This window comes from Neolamprologus multifasciatus, chromosome 14 (assembly GCF_963576455.1).
Source record: "Neolamprologus multifasciatus chromosome 14, fNeoMul1.2, whole genome shotgun sequence".
Taxonomy (NCBI): Eukaryota; Metazoa; Chordata; class Actinopteri; order Cichliformes; family Cichlidae; genus Neolamprologus; species Neolamprologus multifasciatus.
Window position 1 is genome coordinate 37,879,699 of NC_140452.1, and position 16,111 is coordinate 37,895,809.

At 41.1% G+C, this 16,111-nt stretch overlaps 1 protein-coding gene and 1 pseudogene across 2 annotated transcripts; both read left to right on the top strand.

Moving 5' to 3' along the window:
* Nucleotides 1-6,209: 6,209 nt before the first annotated feature.
* Nucleotides 6,210-8,239, top strand: LOC146504607 (uncharacterized). The gene is made up of 2 exons (XM_085130821.1): nt 6,210-6,441; nt 7,622-8,239. The coding sequence occupies exons 1-2, from the start codon at nt 6,366-6,368 to the stop codon at nt 8,230-8,232; spliced, it is 687 nt and encodes a 228-aa protein (XP_084986947.1). The 5' UTR covers nt 6,210-6,365; the 3' UTR covers nt 8,233-8,239.
* A 551-nt stretch (nt 8,240-8,790) lies between these two features.
* Nucleotides 8,791-15,718, top strand: LOC146504608 (PHD finger protein 12-like; annotated as a pseudogene). The gene is made up of 6 exons (XR_014868717.1): nt 8,791-9,371; nt 10,793-11,165; nt 11,280-11,375; nt 13,070-13,152; nt 13,246-13,384; nt 14,512-15,718. The product of XR_014868717.1 is annotated as a PHD finger protein 12-like (transcript).
* Nucleotides 15,719-16,111: the final 393 nt, after the last annotated feature.

Sequence of the window (16,111 nt, forward strand, 5' to 3'; positions counted from 1 at the left end):
GATCACGGATACGTTCTCGTCAAACCAATCAAACAACAGCAAAGGCGGACACAACGATTACGTCGAATTACAAATAAAGCTTTTACAACTTAATAGTCATTGTTAACCTCCAAGTGTCTTTAATTTACATCATAATAAGAGACTTGAAGTGTCTGTAGTTAAGCAACCCTTAGGACTAGTGATAGTCTAGTGAAAAGTAATGCTTCGTGAAACACTAAATAATTTGAAGCAGTTGTGCACGAATTGTATTGAGGTTTCAGAAACAAGCTTTGCACAATTTTAAACAAAGCTACAAATTAGACCAGACTATCAGTGATTATGATCAACACGCTTAGAGAAATCCCCGTTTGTTTATTGTGATAACAACATAGGTTTTGTGGCTTTAATTGTTACTTACTTTGTTATATCATGTCAATATGGAGATGTGATTTTATTTTTTATTGTTATATTTAATATACTTGTAAAAAAAATAATCTTTTTTTCCAAAGGTATGTGGTCCTGACATGCACAAATGATACATATGTATCATTTTGTAGAAATCTGATGGTGGACAGCTAACTGAATCTAAAGTATTTAAAATGCCCTCTGCCTTAAACAATATTGATCCATACAACACTGATGGGAAACATTTTCAGCCAAATATTTATTATTGAGTTTGATCATTTATGTACAACTTGCCAATAATTTCATTGTGTTTTATTTTGTTAATATTAATAAATTATTATTATTATTATTATTATTATTATTATTATTATTATTATTATTATTAACAGGACGAATAATAATATTAGGAAGAACATTTATTATATTTTTTAATAAATGGTTTGAAAAAGAATCCTTCCCTCTCACAATTAGCAACTAACAGTACATCACTGTTATATACAGTGGCTTGCAAAAGTATTGGGCCCCCTTGAACTTTCCAACATTTTGTCACATTACAGCCACAAACATGAATCAATTTTATTGGAATTCCAGGTGAAAGACCAACACAAAGTGGTGCACACGTGAGAAGTGGAACGAAAACCATACATGATTCCAAACATTTTTTACAAATAAATAACTGCAAAGTGGGGTGTGCGTAATTATTCAGCCCCCTGAGTCAATACTTTGTAGAAACACCTTTTGCTGCAATTCCAGCTGGCAGTCTTTTGGGGTCTGTCTCTACCAGCTTTGCACATCTACAGACTGAAATCTTTGCCCATTCTTCTTTGCAAAACAGCTCCAGCTCAGTCAGATTAGATGGACAGCGTTTGTGAACAGCAGTTTTCAGATCTTGCCACAGATTCTCGATTGGATTTAGACACCAGACAGGTCAGGGATAAAGTTATTGAGAAATTTAAAGCAGGCTTAGGCTACAAAAAGATTTTCCAAAGATTTCAGCTCAGTGGCAAGTTTTTAGCAGTAAGCCCAAAGGACGAGGTCTGGTTGCAGAGTAGTTGTTACGATCTCTGTGGAAAAGATTAGCCTCTGATCCAAGTCCACTCGCATCTGCCAATCCCTGGCGACCTTCAGCGGGCCCAGGTCCAGGGCGGAAGGGCTTGTCCTCGGCTTGTCCCCCTCCGGGACAAATGCTGATGAAAACTGACACTTCTCTTGGTTCACAAAAGGTTGAGCGTCAATGGATTTTCTCTTGCACTCAGCTTTCTCGGCTAGACACCTGAGGACCTGATTGTGTCTCTATGTGTATCTGCCCTGAGTAAGGCTAGTCCTACAACCAACCAAGATGTGCTGGAGTGTTGCTGGGACTGTACACAGTGTGCGTGGACTTCCCCTGTGCAGAAGGCGACTACAAATGTTGTGCATACTAAATAAACAGAAAAAAAGATCCCTGTTGTCTTTGCTTAATGACTGGTTTCAGTCTTGACAATCCACATTGCACCTTTCAACATGTTTGTGGGCAGGTTTGAATGCTCCAGGTGTAAGTGGAGCCCCTCAGCCTCTACTGCAGATGTGTCACAAGTTAATCTAGTAGTGGGTTATGGCACTTGGCCACAGGTGGCAGTAGTGGACTGAACTCCATTTGAGACTGCTCCAGCTGCTATGTGATAGTCAGTAGATCTGCTACAAATTGAAGATCATGTGCAAGTTTTGAAAATTAAATTAGCTTGAAAACAAGCAAACAAAAAAAATTCTAACTCATTTCAACAATAAAAAAACAAAAACAAACCAACTGACACACTTGAGTCTCCCACTTTCTTAAATCCACTCACTCTCTCGACTCAATCACACTGGCTCTGTTTATTACTAATCACTGTGTAACTGCTGCAGATGCTGCTGCAAGTGTTTGTTAAATTAACCATACTTAGACTGTATATAAGGTGGTGTGGGAAGCCAGACCGGGCGCCCCCCTTCCGGCTCTTCTCTCTCCTATCTTGTCCCCTTTTGTCTTACTTCTCTCCATCACCTTTTCTATCCCTTTGAAGAAGTTAGGCTTCGTAATTGCTAAAGAGGTAAGTATTATTTTTTCTCAGTTGCAGTGAACATATAGAAAGAAAATGTAGGAAACTAAACAGAAGAAAGAAGAAGAGAAACATTTTAACATAAACCGGTGACACACTCCAGGGCCTGATCAACCCTGGCAGGGCCTCCTTGGATGAGGGTGTCTAGTGATAACGGCTGAAACACTTGATGAACCCAAGGTCCACTACTAATGATGTGTCACAAATTTAAAATGGTAATCTAGATCGATCTCTAATCCTTAAACCTAACCAAGGAAGGAAAATGGCAGATTAGCCTGGGTAAAAGACCGAAAGTTGAGCCTCACAATGGTGCGTGCTGCTGACAAAGTTTCTGGGCTGCCTTTCCTCATAACAGCCATCACTCAAGAGTCTCTCCATCTAAAGCAATGCATTATCAGGGACTGTAATATTTAGTCCTTTAACTGAATCAACTCTCTCCAGCCATGTTGATGAATTACCTATTGGCTAAAATGATCATTTCCAGAGAAAAGCTAACAGGATGTGACGTTACAACACTAGTGAAATATTCATGTGTCATATATTTGTTCAAGACCTATTTCTTTGTTATGGAAAAAAGTTATTAAGATCATGATGAACAACGGGAGTGCTGATTTCTATAACTTTATGTATATAACTTGGCATTTCCCACTGATGCAGGCCAAAAATAAACACATAATATCATTTCATTAGGTTCACAGGTTTGTTTGCAAGATGCACAAACAGACAACATTGAAAGTTACAAATACACTGTGCATGAAACAGGAATTCAAACGTGGTGCAGATCTGTGTCACAAGTTAACCTGGCTGTAGACTATGGCACTTGGCCACAGGTGGCGCTAGTTGACTCGACTCCATTTGAGTGCACACAAAGAAAACTGCACGCTTTAGTTGTGAACAGCATGTGACTTGTCCAGTGAGAGGATGCCAAAGTGTGTTCTCTGTAAAATCATCATTTACCTCCCATATGTGTAGAAAACACAAACGTTTAGAAAACGTGATTTGTGGTTCAAACAAAGATACTCAGAGAGTCCAACCACAAGTGCCACCATACAGTAAGGTATCAGATACAGAAGACCCTGGTATGGATGGGTCTAATTTCAGTATGTTTTACATTAAAGCACAGGGGCAGCATCTTCTGCCAACATCTACCATTCAAACCGTTGTTGAAGAAATACGAAATATACATGAATTGGGACAGATGTATAGATTGAATAGACTAAGCTGATGAACAGAATCAATTTTTTGGGATTTACTTACCTGGATCATTGAGCATGCATCAAGGTGATACTCTTGGCTTGTTTAGTTTCATGTTCTGTTGCTTCCACACTAATACACTGACTAACACAACCATATAGGTTCAGCCAGTAAGACATTCAAACCCTTGTTATTAAAGGTTTTCATTAGTTTTTGTTGCTGTTGTTGATTTTTTTTAAATTCTCAGGTTCCTCCTGCTTTGCTTCTGAGACATTCATGTTGAGCATTGACAAGAAGATTGTCAACAACCGTATCACAACCTCTGCCATCTGCCTACCTTTAAGGTGTCGCAGATAAATACAACAAAATAAAACTAGTACCGGTAACGAAAAAAAGAAGATTTATTCATAACACACGTGAAAAGACCCAGGAAAACCGAGTTAACGATCAAAACGATAACAAAATAACGCTGAAAACCGATAAAAACCCTGAAAACTATACATTTCACACCTGAGCCTCAACTCTCACGGCCTGGTACCAAACGACTCACGGACCGGTACCGGCCCGGGGGTTGGGGACCGCTGACTTAGGCTACGTCCACACGTACACGGGTATTTTTGAAAACGGAGATTTTCCGTTTTCGTTTTAAAAAATAATCCCGTCCACACGTAAAGGCAGAAATGAAGGAAAACGCTGCTAGGAACATGACAAAGCAACAGGTGGCGCTATATTCCTAACCGTGTAGAAATGTTGGCCAATCAGAAGTCTAGAAGCCTCGGTGGGAAATAGTAAACAAAGCTGGGGCATAGAAGCAGAACCGAGTCGTATGTGTGGAGGGACAGTAACTGTGTGTGTATATGTAAGCATTTAAACACTGCAGAGAGAACAATTAACAGTAACAGTATTGTAGAAATTCATTTCACCGAAACAATAACGTGGCGCGCACTGTGACGTCAAAAAAGCGCACATCTTTGACGCTGCGTTTTCTCCTTTTTCTCATCCACACGTAAATGCAAAAACGGAGTTTTAGAAAATATCCACCCTGGCTGGAGTTTTTAAAAATCTCAGTTTTCAGTGACCGAAAACGCCGTTTACGTGTGGACGAAAGGTGCAAACGCATAGAAAAATCTGCTTGGTATCAAAAATACCCGGGTACATAGCCTTAGGCTACGTCCACATGTACCCGGGTATTTTTGAAAACGCAGATTTTTCTATGTGTTTGCGCCTTTCGTCCACACGTAAATGGCGTTTTCGGTCACTAAAAACTGAGATTTTTAAAAACTCCTGCCAGGGTGGATATTTTCAAAAACTCAGTTAAACGGAGAAAACGCAAGCTGTGTCCCAAAACGTCGGCTGCATCCTTCAGAGGACCCGGCCTTCGTGATCTACCTGGGCGACATGTATATATTGGGGGAAAAAAGGTACATGTGTGGTGAGGCAGTTAGATAATATAATTGTTCAAAGCAAGACAAGAAAGTATGTTCAATGTTAAAGAAAAAAAAAGACATTCAAACTTTAGTCTTAAAAAATTTAATCTAAGGAAAAGGGGGATGTCATGTACTGATATGTCTTAATGTGATGACTTTTGAACCGGATGTGGTGGTCTGAAGGAGGCCCCGTTATGTGGCTAGTTGTCAGATCGACAGCATTCAATAAAGCAAGAGAAAGACCGTGCTTTATGTCCTGATTTAATTCAGTGTGCTCTGCCTAATTCAGTAATAAGGTGGGCACACAACAGTTACTACTACTTTTACATGCATTACCATGTGGACCTACGATTAACACTGAAGCTCCTTCAACGGTAAAATTTATTTTATTATGGATTTATTTTTGTGCTTACGGAGATAAATTTCCAATAAAAATGTTAAATATGCAGCAGCTTATTGAGCTTAAATACTAACCTTCATAGGCTATTGTAAAAGCTCAAGGGATTGCTATTTATTCAAGTTTCAAATTCACGTTTGTAAAATAGTTTAAAGTCAGAGTCCCCAAAAATTGCGCATAAATCACTGTACACAAGAGTTTGTAACAAATTTCAGGTGAATTTCACTCTGCACAGCTACAACGGGGAAAAGGGGAAACCTTTTTATCAAAGGCACAGTTAAATAAAGTGACATATTTCACAGTACAACGACTTTATTATACATGTTTCGTTTGTTTATATATCCATCTTTTATTCTTTCATTTGAATATTTTTATTTATTTTTTCCGAATAAATGTGATTTCTTTTCTTTAAATATTTTTTTTAAACGGAGGAACTAACTCAGTTCATTTTAACAAAGGAAATAAGCAGACTTAATTAACGTGATGAATTTTCTTTATGGCTTTCAGATACTTGTTGTTTATAAAGAGACGAATTAATGATCAAAAAAAAAAAATTAAATATTACAATAATTCAATAATTAAAATACTTGTGATTAGAAACTGCGAAACTAAATAAGAATTATTATTTTTAAAAATCTGATAACTATACGAAACTTATTCTGAATAAATAAAGCATAAATGTTTATCACTCCGCGTCGCCTGCGTGACCCGGGAGTCAAGGTGATGAGGATGACGTGTAGCGCGGCAGGTATAAAAGCAGAAGCCAACATTCGAATTTGGTTTTCACATGAGAGTGCGAGCAGGAGGTTTGTTTAATAGCGCTGTGAAAACCTGTTTGTTTCCAAAGTTTTAAAGCTGTGAGGAAACGAGGATTCAAACACCCCAAAAATGAGCTCCGGTGGAGTACGGCGTGAGCGGTACCTGCTCTCCATTGGTGTCACCCGTATTCTCGATGAGCGCTATGGTAAAGCTTAGTAAGCTAATAAGTATAATAGAATATTTAAGCAAACAAAGACACCTTAGACTGGCCTTTTATTACTTTAAAGTGAGGAAGATTTCATGAGTGTGAACATTTCAGGTGAAATATGTCAAACTTTAGAAACTTTTAGTTTTGGGCAATTTTGGTTTGAAAAATGCTAAAAAACACTCCATTTAATGCACGCGCCATGGAAACGACGTCAGTCATTAGAACCTGCGGGAGGCTGACGTCAGTGCGGTCATCCTGGAGTCCTGTTTTTGTATGTGGAGGGTTTGAGTTTACATGTTTTAGCAACTGGCCCTGAATTAGACGATAAAGTTAATAAATTCCGAATCTGTATAGAAGCATGATGGAGCTGCGAGAGTTCACAGAGGCACTCGTTGCGTTTATAAAGCTGGGAAATTTTGAGGGAGGTTAGGGAGTCCTCGGAGATGTGGCCAAAATTTGATCTTGCACGCATTATGTGCAAAATCAGTTATGGCTACTGATGCTGAATCAAGTATATCATATTTATGTGCAGCATTGTGTATGCCGTGTCTGTACAGGTGTCCAGATGTATGTTATGTGCTCGGTGAGAAATTGAAACTGTGTGCATGCAATAAGCAGGTTGGAGGTTTCTCACCTGACTTTAGCTGTTTTATTTTCAACAGACTGATGCTTAAATAAAATAAGAATAAGTGCTGAACATGAATTCATTATTAAACATCACTGAAACTCTATGCAGCCTTACTGACAATGTGTCCATAATTCACAAATATTATGGACGACATTCATTTATCATGAAATGTTGTTCACAGTCACCAAGAACACACAAAGTTATTCTTTACTATGAGCTGTACATTTTTAATTTACATGCAGCTAAAATGTGAATTTTGCAAATGAATTCTATCATCAGGACATTTTTACTGTGTGAACATGCTAACAAGCAGAGTTTGGTGCTGTGATCTTTGGTTTAAAACATGAAATTTAGTCATTTACAGTGCAAAACCATTTTTCTCACCTTCTACCAATCTTAAGACTTTCATAAAGAGTGAGTTCTGCTGCGTGCCTCTCATTGTCTGTGTGTAGAAATAGCATATGATGATATAAAGTTTTGACATTTAAATCCGTAATTTGTCTGATTATGTCACGATTAACACAGATGATCTTTTTTGTTTTCTCGTAGCTGAGCTGGTGAGTCCTGTCAGCGTACGCCAGATGTTCATCTCTAACCTGAGGAACCGTCCTTTGAGCCCCAGCCATGTGGACTCTATGAAAGATCTGGTCCTCTCGTTAAACCATAACCTGGTTACGGGGACGAAGGCGTTTCCTTATATTGCCTTCAGGGGATTCTTTAACAAACTGCTGCTGACGACACCTTTCACCCATGTGCCAGAGAGTCAGTTGGAGAACACCACTCCATCTCCTCCTACCAACTCACCAGCTGGTTTAATGGTGCTGCCTGCAGGGTCCCACCTCCATTCACGGTTCCTCACACCTCTGCTTCCAGAGAAGGCAGATCTTTCTGCCCTGAAGGCAGATCAGAGGAACTGCGTCTGCACCCTGGATGTCGACGGCGACACCATCACCAGAGTCATTTCCACTGTGTATTGCACAGAGGAAAGGGAAATGACTAATCGATGGAGAGTTACGGACTACACCTCTGACGGCAGAGTAATCATGTCGGTGCTCTGCCAGTTTCTGAAGAGGTTTACACAGGGTGCAAAGAGGAAGCCTGCAGAGGAGGAGAGCAGCAGCAGGAGCCCCACTCCACCAAGGAAACGTCTCCGGCTGTGATCAGTAATGAAGCCTTTCCTGGACATGTGGAATATGGATGTTACATATGGATGTTTCCTCGTGCTTTGGAGAAATCCTCCTCCAAGCGCTCCACTTCTCCATCCGTGGAGCTGCAGCTCAACGCTGGCCGGCTGCAGCTTGACGGTCTTCCATCGGGGGCCGGAGCTGCAGGCCCTGGTCTACGAGTGGCCCAGGTACGACTATTGGACCGCAGAACCAGCAGCAGGCCAAGCAGCCGACCTGGGACTCCAAATTCCAACACTTCATCCACCCCAACCCCCTCAGAGGAGCAGAACGATGGAGAGGAGGAGGCAGCAGAGCCTGAGGATGAAGTTCAGGGTGCAGAGCTTCTACAGTTTCTGCTCCGACCCTGCGACTCCTCAAGAGACTCTTTCAGCTCCTAATAGCAGCTGCTATGGAGAGAAACTCCACTCAGTTTCAGCTGGATTCAGGATGTCATCGCTCTCCAGTGCAGTATCATGCGACACCTATCCATCAAACAGAAGGCCTCACCAACAGAGTGGCACTTTGAGAAGCAAATACATAATCAAGTGGAACATCAGAGGACATGAAAACTCAGGCCTCATTAGAAAGGACTTCTTCCCCTGACCCCTGCTCTAAAGCTTGCAGTACACCCAGTGACTCCCAGGGGGCCTCTCTTTCCAAGGACAGCCCATCAGGGCTAGCTCTTTGCAAATGCACCGCGACACCATGTCAGAACTGTAGGAAACCTAATGGACCTCTGGAATTGGTTCAGCCTCCCAGAGCCAATGGACCTGTAGACTGTAACAGTGCCTCAGATTCCTGCAGGCAGGCTGAGCTACAGAACAGACTGAAGCCTGGGAAAACGCCATCAGCTTCTGCCTCTGGACTGGTGAACCACATAGGAACAGAAACGGTTAAGAAGGAACCCGAGAGCACTGTAAATGCATGTGCCCAACAGAACTGCCCCACTGCCCCCACGATATTGCCCCACAGTGGCCAACAGAACCACAGGAGCCAGACAGAGCCCCAGGAGGAGTGTGTGAGCACCGATGAAAAGCCCTCCTTCTCAATCACCAGCAGTTCCTTCACAGATTCGCCATCTAGAGGCAGCCAGGAGCACGACACAGTAAAGTCTGGATCAGCACCTACTCCAGGTACACATCATCAGAAATGTCAAAGCTGCAGTCTTAATGTATCACTTTATACAGCTAATAATAAGAATAATTTATTTTAATAATACTTTAAAGTGTAAGAGATAATGTACAGTAGCTATAGTGATTACGAGGGCCCCACCCTGGAGCCAGGCCTGGGGAGGAGCTCAAGGGAGTCTAACCAGAGACTGTGTTTTAGCCCATGCAGTCTGGCTGTGTACAGGCTAAAGAGATGACATAGGCCCACCCCCCATGTGCTCACCACTTGGAGGTGTTGTGGAGGTTTTGTTTTGGTATTGAGAATTGCATAATTCTATTGTATTAGTACTGACTAGTAAATTTCTGGGATGGTGACAGATGACCGAAGTGTGAATCCATTGTCACTGCTATGGTACCAATAGTATTACAGTGCAATATTAGTGACACAGCACGAGTTAAATCTAAGCACAAAAACAGCCTTTAGTGTTTTCTCTGGAAATGTTAAGTACAAGTAAAAACATAACACTGTAGTTTAACAGTAATTAAAGTAAATTAAACTTGTAAGTCTAAAGTCATCATACAGGCTTGTTGTTTCCACCTATAGTACTAGCCAGGGCTGCAACTATTCATCGAGTAATTTGATTACAAGAAATACTCGTGCTGTTTCATTTAATGCATGACTCTTTAGTCACGTAGAGCTTGTTAACTTAACACTGATGTCAGATCAGTTTCTTTCACCAGCAGATGCAAAATGATCAGAGTGGATGGTGTTTGGTCAGTGAATTATTTATTTAGTTTACTAAGAGTAAGACAAAAAACAGCATTTTTATTTGCTGCTCAGGTGGGAAGCTGACTTGGTATCTGACGTCTCTTTACGTTTACTTGCCACAGACTGGACAGAGCAGTGTCAGGTGACAACATGCATGTTAGTATGTCTCAAAGGGGACAGTAAATCATGGGCGGACTATTGACAGATTTTACAAACCAAAATAACTGACACGGGCAAGACCGTATCGATCAGAGGTTCTGAGTTTTGATTCATTTTCAATGTGATAGGAGAGAGGTCCAGATAGACGACTGGCATTAACTGGGAAAAAAGTGGACATTGGTGTGGTCAGAAATTACTTCTGATGACAGTGCTTCTGTCAGTTCGCTGTAACTCTTCATGCAGTAGACACACCAGTAAGATGTCTGTTGATTTTTATTGGGATCCTTGACTCCCAAAAAACCAAACACACTCATGATAGTTAAAGGAGATGAAATAATGTTGCAACAAGTCCTCGTGACTCTTTGAAGTGTGTTAAATGAAGTCTTTTTGTAGAATTTTTGCAAGTGTATCAGTTTGTGCATCAACCAGTTGGACTTTTTAGACACTGGAGCACTTACACAGCTGGGCCGTCATATTCAATGTCAGTTTGTCTCTTTTTTCCTCTCCTGTCCCTCAGACATAAAGGCTGCTCCTGCACTGACGGACTCACTGCTGCCCAACACACTGCCCTCCATCACCAACCTGTCCAGCTGCATGAAGGATGGAAAAGAGGAGGATGGGGGTGAGTTTGTCACTCTGTGGCCACATGTGACAGTTTAAGAGCCTTCGTATTGCTGTGTTCTGCTATGAAGCACACGAAGATGTAATTAGCTTTTGGCGGTTGTGTGTTTGTGTTTGTGCATGGATCGAGCTGGACAAACTGGATACAGAGATGATCAAGCTCTTGGCCCATCAGAGGATCCAGCAACTCTTTGCTCCCAAAGTGCCCAGCACTCAACCTCCCCCCACCACCAGCACTACCCCAAAAACCTCAGCACCCCACCCAAACAGTAAGACACCTTTGCACTACAGTTTAGTCTGTTTACTTGTCAAGAAGTCGGTTTTTCTGCTGTTTGATTGCTGTTTTGTTCTAATTATTAAAACCTACACTCTCCTCCTTCCAGGTCAGAAAAAGGTGCAAGCCAGAGCGGTCTTTTACCCTCTGACAGGAAGAGGAGCAGCTGTCAGCATGTGCTATAGGACGTTACACATAGGATCAGGTAGGACATTCAGTCGCTGTGACTTTGACCCTGCTGCATTCTGTGCCCTGACCCTGAGCCACTCTTAGGTTTCACCTTTGATGGGGAAAGTTTCACGTACTGACGTACTTTTGAAAAATCATACCAGTTCACCAAACTCCAGTCAATCATGTTTGATTTAGGTTATATTCTTGCCTTGTGACTAAAGTTTAGTAAGACAGAAGTAGAACATAGGTAGGGCCCCATCATACCTGCTGTGTGGTGCCTGGCAAATGTCACCGTACAGCAAAGTTGATGTTACATGTTGTAAGCTGTCATCTCTGCTGGTCATGCACTTCTCAATTTTTATAATCTGGTGTGTTGTTGCATTGCTGCTGCAGCTGGGTTACAGTCTGTTTTTAATGGCATCCTAACATCATATCAGTACAGAAGTTTAGAGATTCACAGGTTTCACAGAGGGAGATGTTGAAACTTTGAAACTTGGCTTTAAAATTCCTCGGCTTCCAACTTTGACTTCTTCTCCTTCTATACCAGCGCTGATTTGGAGGACGGGCAACACCTATTGTTCAGAAGAATACTGCAGCACGTACATGCACCGTAACAGCTAGCATGAATGGATATAGCTGTGTGATGGTATTACTGGTGACACGCAAAGCTGCCAACACAGCAGGTGTACCAGGGCCCCTGGTTTGGTGGCTTTGCTCTGAGCTAATCACTCCTACAGATATAAAACTGGGAAGTGATGCAGAAGCAGTGTGTGGAAAAACTAACAACACCCCATCATTCATCAGCTTGCAGAACAACCAGACAGATTTGCTGATGTGCTTTGAGTCATTGCACTGCCTGATCCTAGGTGACTTTTTTTGGACTTTAACTCCTGGGAATATTTTGCAGCTGTCTTGCATGTTTTCCACTTGAATAGTGAATAATCTTTCTCATGCTAGAATTATGAGCGTGTTTGGGACTGGCTTCATGCAACTTCAGATACTGACATGCAGCACTCATTTATTCTTTAAGACATCTTTCCTCTTTGGCATCATGTCGACACACACCAGAATGCTTCTGAGTTCATAGAGGTGGTCACTCGTGCTCATAATCAGTTAATCAGTTGTGTTTGATTAGCAGTATGTACCTGCTACTTGTCATCTTTATTTCTATGGAAGCAACAAGGGTTTGCTTAGTGTTTCATACACTAATTCTGCATTTTGGCTTCTTTTTTGTCAAATACATGACAGTAATGTCATATTTTATAGTTCATCTGAGGTTATATATCAAGATTTAATTTCAAGACCTGCTAAAAACAAGATGATTTTTATTTTGTCCTAATATGTAAACCTTGACAGAAGGTATCCTTTTAACCATGACTGTACTTGTGCACGACAGGCAGCAGTACACGACAGAGTATAATACTGAGCCTGTACTAGCTCCCAATCTCTGCATCATTAGTCAGGTTGAGTGATAGTTGATACCGTCATCTTTAAATCGGAGTATTTTAAGCAAGTTGTCTGTGAAAGTGAGTTCTTAGACCTGTGAGGGTCACAACAGGACCATGTGGAATAAAAACTATTGGACAAAAACACAATATGTCACATTGGAGTGCAGGTCATTAAAATACATTTTGACACATCAATATTGCAGAAACAAAATCCATGTTGCAAATCTGTATTCTTTGTGTTGTGGGAAAGGGTGTTTAAGTCTTTAACTGTTTCTCTAAGGTGCTGACATGGACGTGTGCCTTACAAACTACGGTCACTGCAACTACGTATCGGGGAAACATGCCTGTATTTTCTATGATGAGGTGAGGCCTTTAAACTACATCACTCTGCAGAGCACTCCTGTGGTTGTTAGTGACCAAGATGTAAATTGTGTGTGTGTGTTTGTCGTCCTTCAGAATACCAAGCATTATGAGCTTCTGAACTACAGCGAGCATGGCACCACAGTGGATAATGTCCTGTACTCATGCGATTTCTCTGAGAAGACCTCACCATGTCCACCCGGTGGCCTGGTAGCCAAAGTCCAAGGAATCATTCGTAAGTACATCTCCGTCATCTGTTTGGATTGGCTTGAAGGAACCCAGGTCTGTGTGCCCAGTTTGATTTGGACTGCTGATGAGGTCGTCACTCATGGATTTTGTATAAACCTTTTATGAATATCCATCCATCTTCTTCCACTTAGCCACTCATCTGTATGTGTTCTGGTTAAAATGGTTAAAATTTTAATTGTGAAGAAATCATAACATCATTGCTTCTGTAACTTAAAGGAATACTTTAATTTATACTCTAATACTGAAAAGAATCATTTTTAGTTTGGCTAGAATTTCAGGAAGTGTAGCCCCCCATGTGCTTAATGTCAGTGTCCTGTTTGTTACACTGACACTGCTCCTGCAGTATTGGTCAGCTTTTAGTGTTCTTCATCCAAATTGTGGTCAAGGTCACATTTGTCATTCTTAATGGGTACATGTAATTAGTTTGTGTAGAGAACCGGTTCTCCGTCTGTTGTAGGTTCTGGTTAGAGTGCCAGCTTGAAGTGCAGGGAAAAAACAAACCATGAGTTTGGTGTTGGAGTTCATCTCCATCCATAATGGCGATCTAGCCAGCGAGCCTGCTGGTAGAGAAAACACCAAATGGGAAAGAACGGGCTGGCTTATTATTATCAGTTGCAATTTCAAAGTAAAAGTAAGGATGTAGTAAACGTACAGTACAGTGGTAAACTTGGTGCATGTGGCATTGTAGCAATGAGAAAGGTAAATAAATAAAGTGCTAAAATGAGCAGTCAGATATACTTGTTCTGTGGCAGACCACGTTATGTAAAATCTGAATGTTGCTGTATCACATAAAGCTTCCAGTCTTAATCTGTTATTAAAGATCATTTGGACAGATGTTTAATTAGTAAAGAGCTGCAGTGTGAAACAGCATTAAATCAAATTTCTCTGAAACTGTTTATAGATGATGAGTGTAAAACATGTTTGCCAGAGTTCAGCTTTCCACATCATTTTAGTCTCATTTTCAAAACAAAGTGTTCATTTTTTATTTTGTGGATAAAATGTAATCAGTGAAATCTTTTCATGGTTGCATTGTCTCCACATTAATGGAGTTTACTGTGACACTAGTCTGTACAGACGTCTTTCTCAGACCTGCTGCATTTCTTCTTTGCGTAGGTCGCAGTAAGAAACGGGAAGAGGACGAGGGAGCCAACTCCATGGTGGGGTTGTTGCCAGTAGGAGGAGTGATGAGTAGCCAATGTCAGGGTGGTGCTGAGCCGTCTTGTAGCTGCAAAGCGAGTAGCTCCAGTCTAATTGGAGGCAGCGGGGCGGGCTGGGAGGGCACGGCCCTGCTCCACCATGGCAGCTACATCAAACTGGGCTGCCTCCAATTTGTCTTTAGCATCACTGAGTTTGCCAGTAAGCAGCCCAAAGAGGAGCAGGCCACTACACCTGCTGCCAGTTGCACAAGCACCAACACCAGCAGCAGCAGTGTCATCAGCACCACCCTCACCACCACCGCTAACACCTCCACACCACCACCACCCAGCGCTGCCACAACAAGCGGCTTTTCCAACCAGGATGAGGCTGACTCTGAGACTGTACCTCCCCACCAAGTGCCCGTACTGCGTTCTAACTCTGTTCCATAATCCGCACAGGAAGCCCCGCCCTCCCTCTTATTTTGCACCTTCTGTGTCACGATGAAGGGAAAGCTGCACAGCTGGTTGGTCAACAGGGAAAAGTTGTCTTTTTTTTTAATGGTTTATATCTTTGCATGAACTTGAAGTATTATTGACAATCTCTTTTTTCTTTTTTCTTTTAAATGACTGACGTAACCGTTAGGACCGTTAGGACTTTGAGCAAACATTACTTCTTTGCGCTCAATCTTTGTTTTTGCCAGTATATTAGTTATGTATGGTGTAACCTTTTTGTCAGTCAGCCCATTTAGCACAAACATTTTTTGTTTTTTTTCCTTTGTAGTATTGAATTCCATACATTCTAATTTCTTTTGCTGCTTTTGCACCACAGGTAGCTATATATGTATGAAAACATACATGCTTATACACTATAACATGTATATATAATGTAAATACATTTTAATTCAGTGCCTCTCAATTGGAGAAACATTGGATTTCATGTAGATTTGCCATTTTTTGGTTTTTAACTGTACAGCTCATTGAATTTGTGATACTGTGTAGAGTACCAGACGTTTTGTGATAAAACTTGTTCTTAGTCTGTACTTTCCGCTGTAGTCCATCTGTAAATATTGTATAGTTTTAGCACTCATTTTAACATCTTGTGCTGCTGTGTATATAAGCGCTCTTTGTCTGTACCTGCTTGTCTGTTCAAACCTGTAAATACAGAAAGATTTTCTAAGAACAAACTCAGTGTTTATGCCTGTTATTTTCAGCCTTGTTTTCACTTTCTGAGACAGCAAGTTCAGTACTGACAGGGGTGGATCTACAGGGGTGGCATTGGGTGGGCATGTGCTACACCCTAGTTGTTTGCATATGACATGTTGTTTACTAAAATAAGTTAGCATTAACACTTTGAGCCTAGCTGCAATTAACGTTGAATATAAATTCTAAAAAATGAAGAAATTGCATAGCGTTACCCTCCCGCCCCTATTAGAAAATGGTTCAGCCCTGCTTTATTTCTTGTTGTCGGCAGCAACCAATGCCTACACTGTAAAAAAGAAAAAGTTGAGAAAATTTAAAATTTCAAGGCAACATGATGCAAGAGATTTTTGAGTTTTCTCAACTTTTGCAACTGTTGT

Coding starts and splice junctions, on each gene's coding strand:
- LOC146504607 (XM_085130821.1), top strand. CDS start 6,366: ATGAGCTCCGGTGGAGTACGGCGTGAGCGGTACCTGCTCTCCATTGGT. Junction 6,442..7,621: donor TATTCTCGATGAGCGCTATG/GTAAAGCTTAGT, acceptor GTTTTCTCGTAG/CTGAGCTGGTGAGTCCTGTC.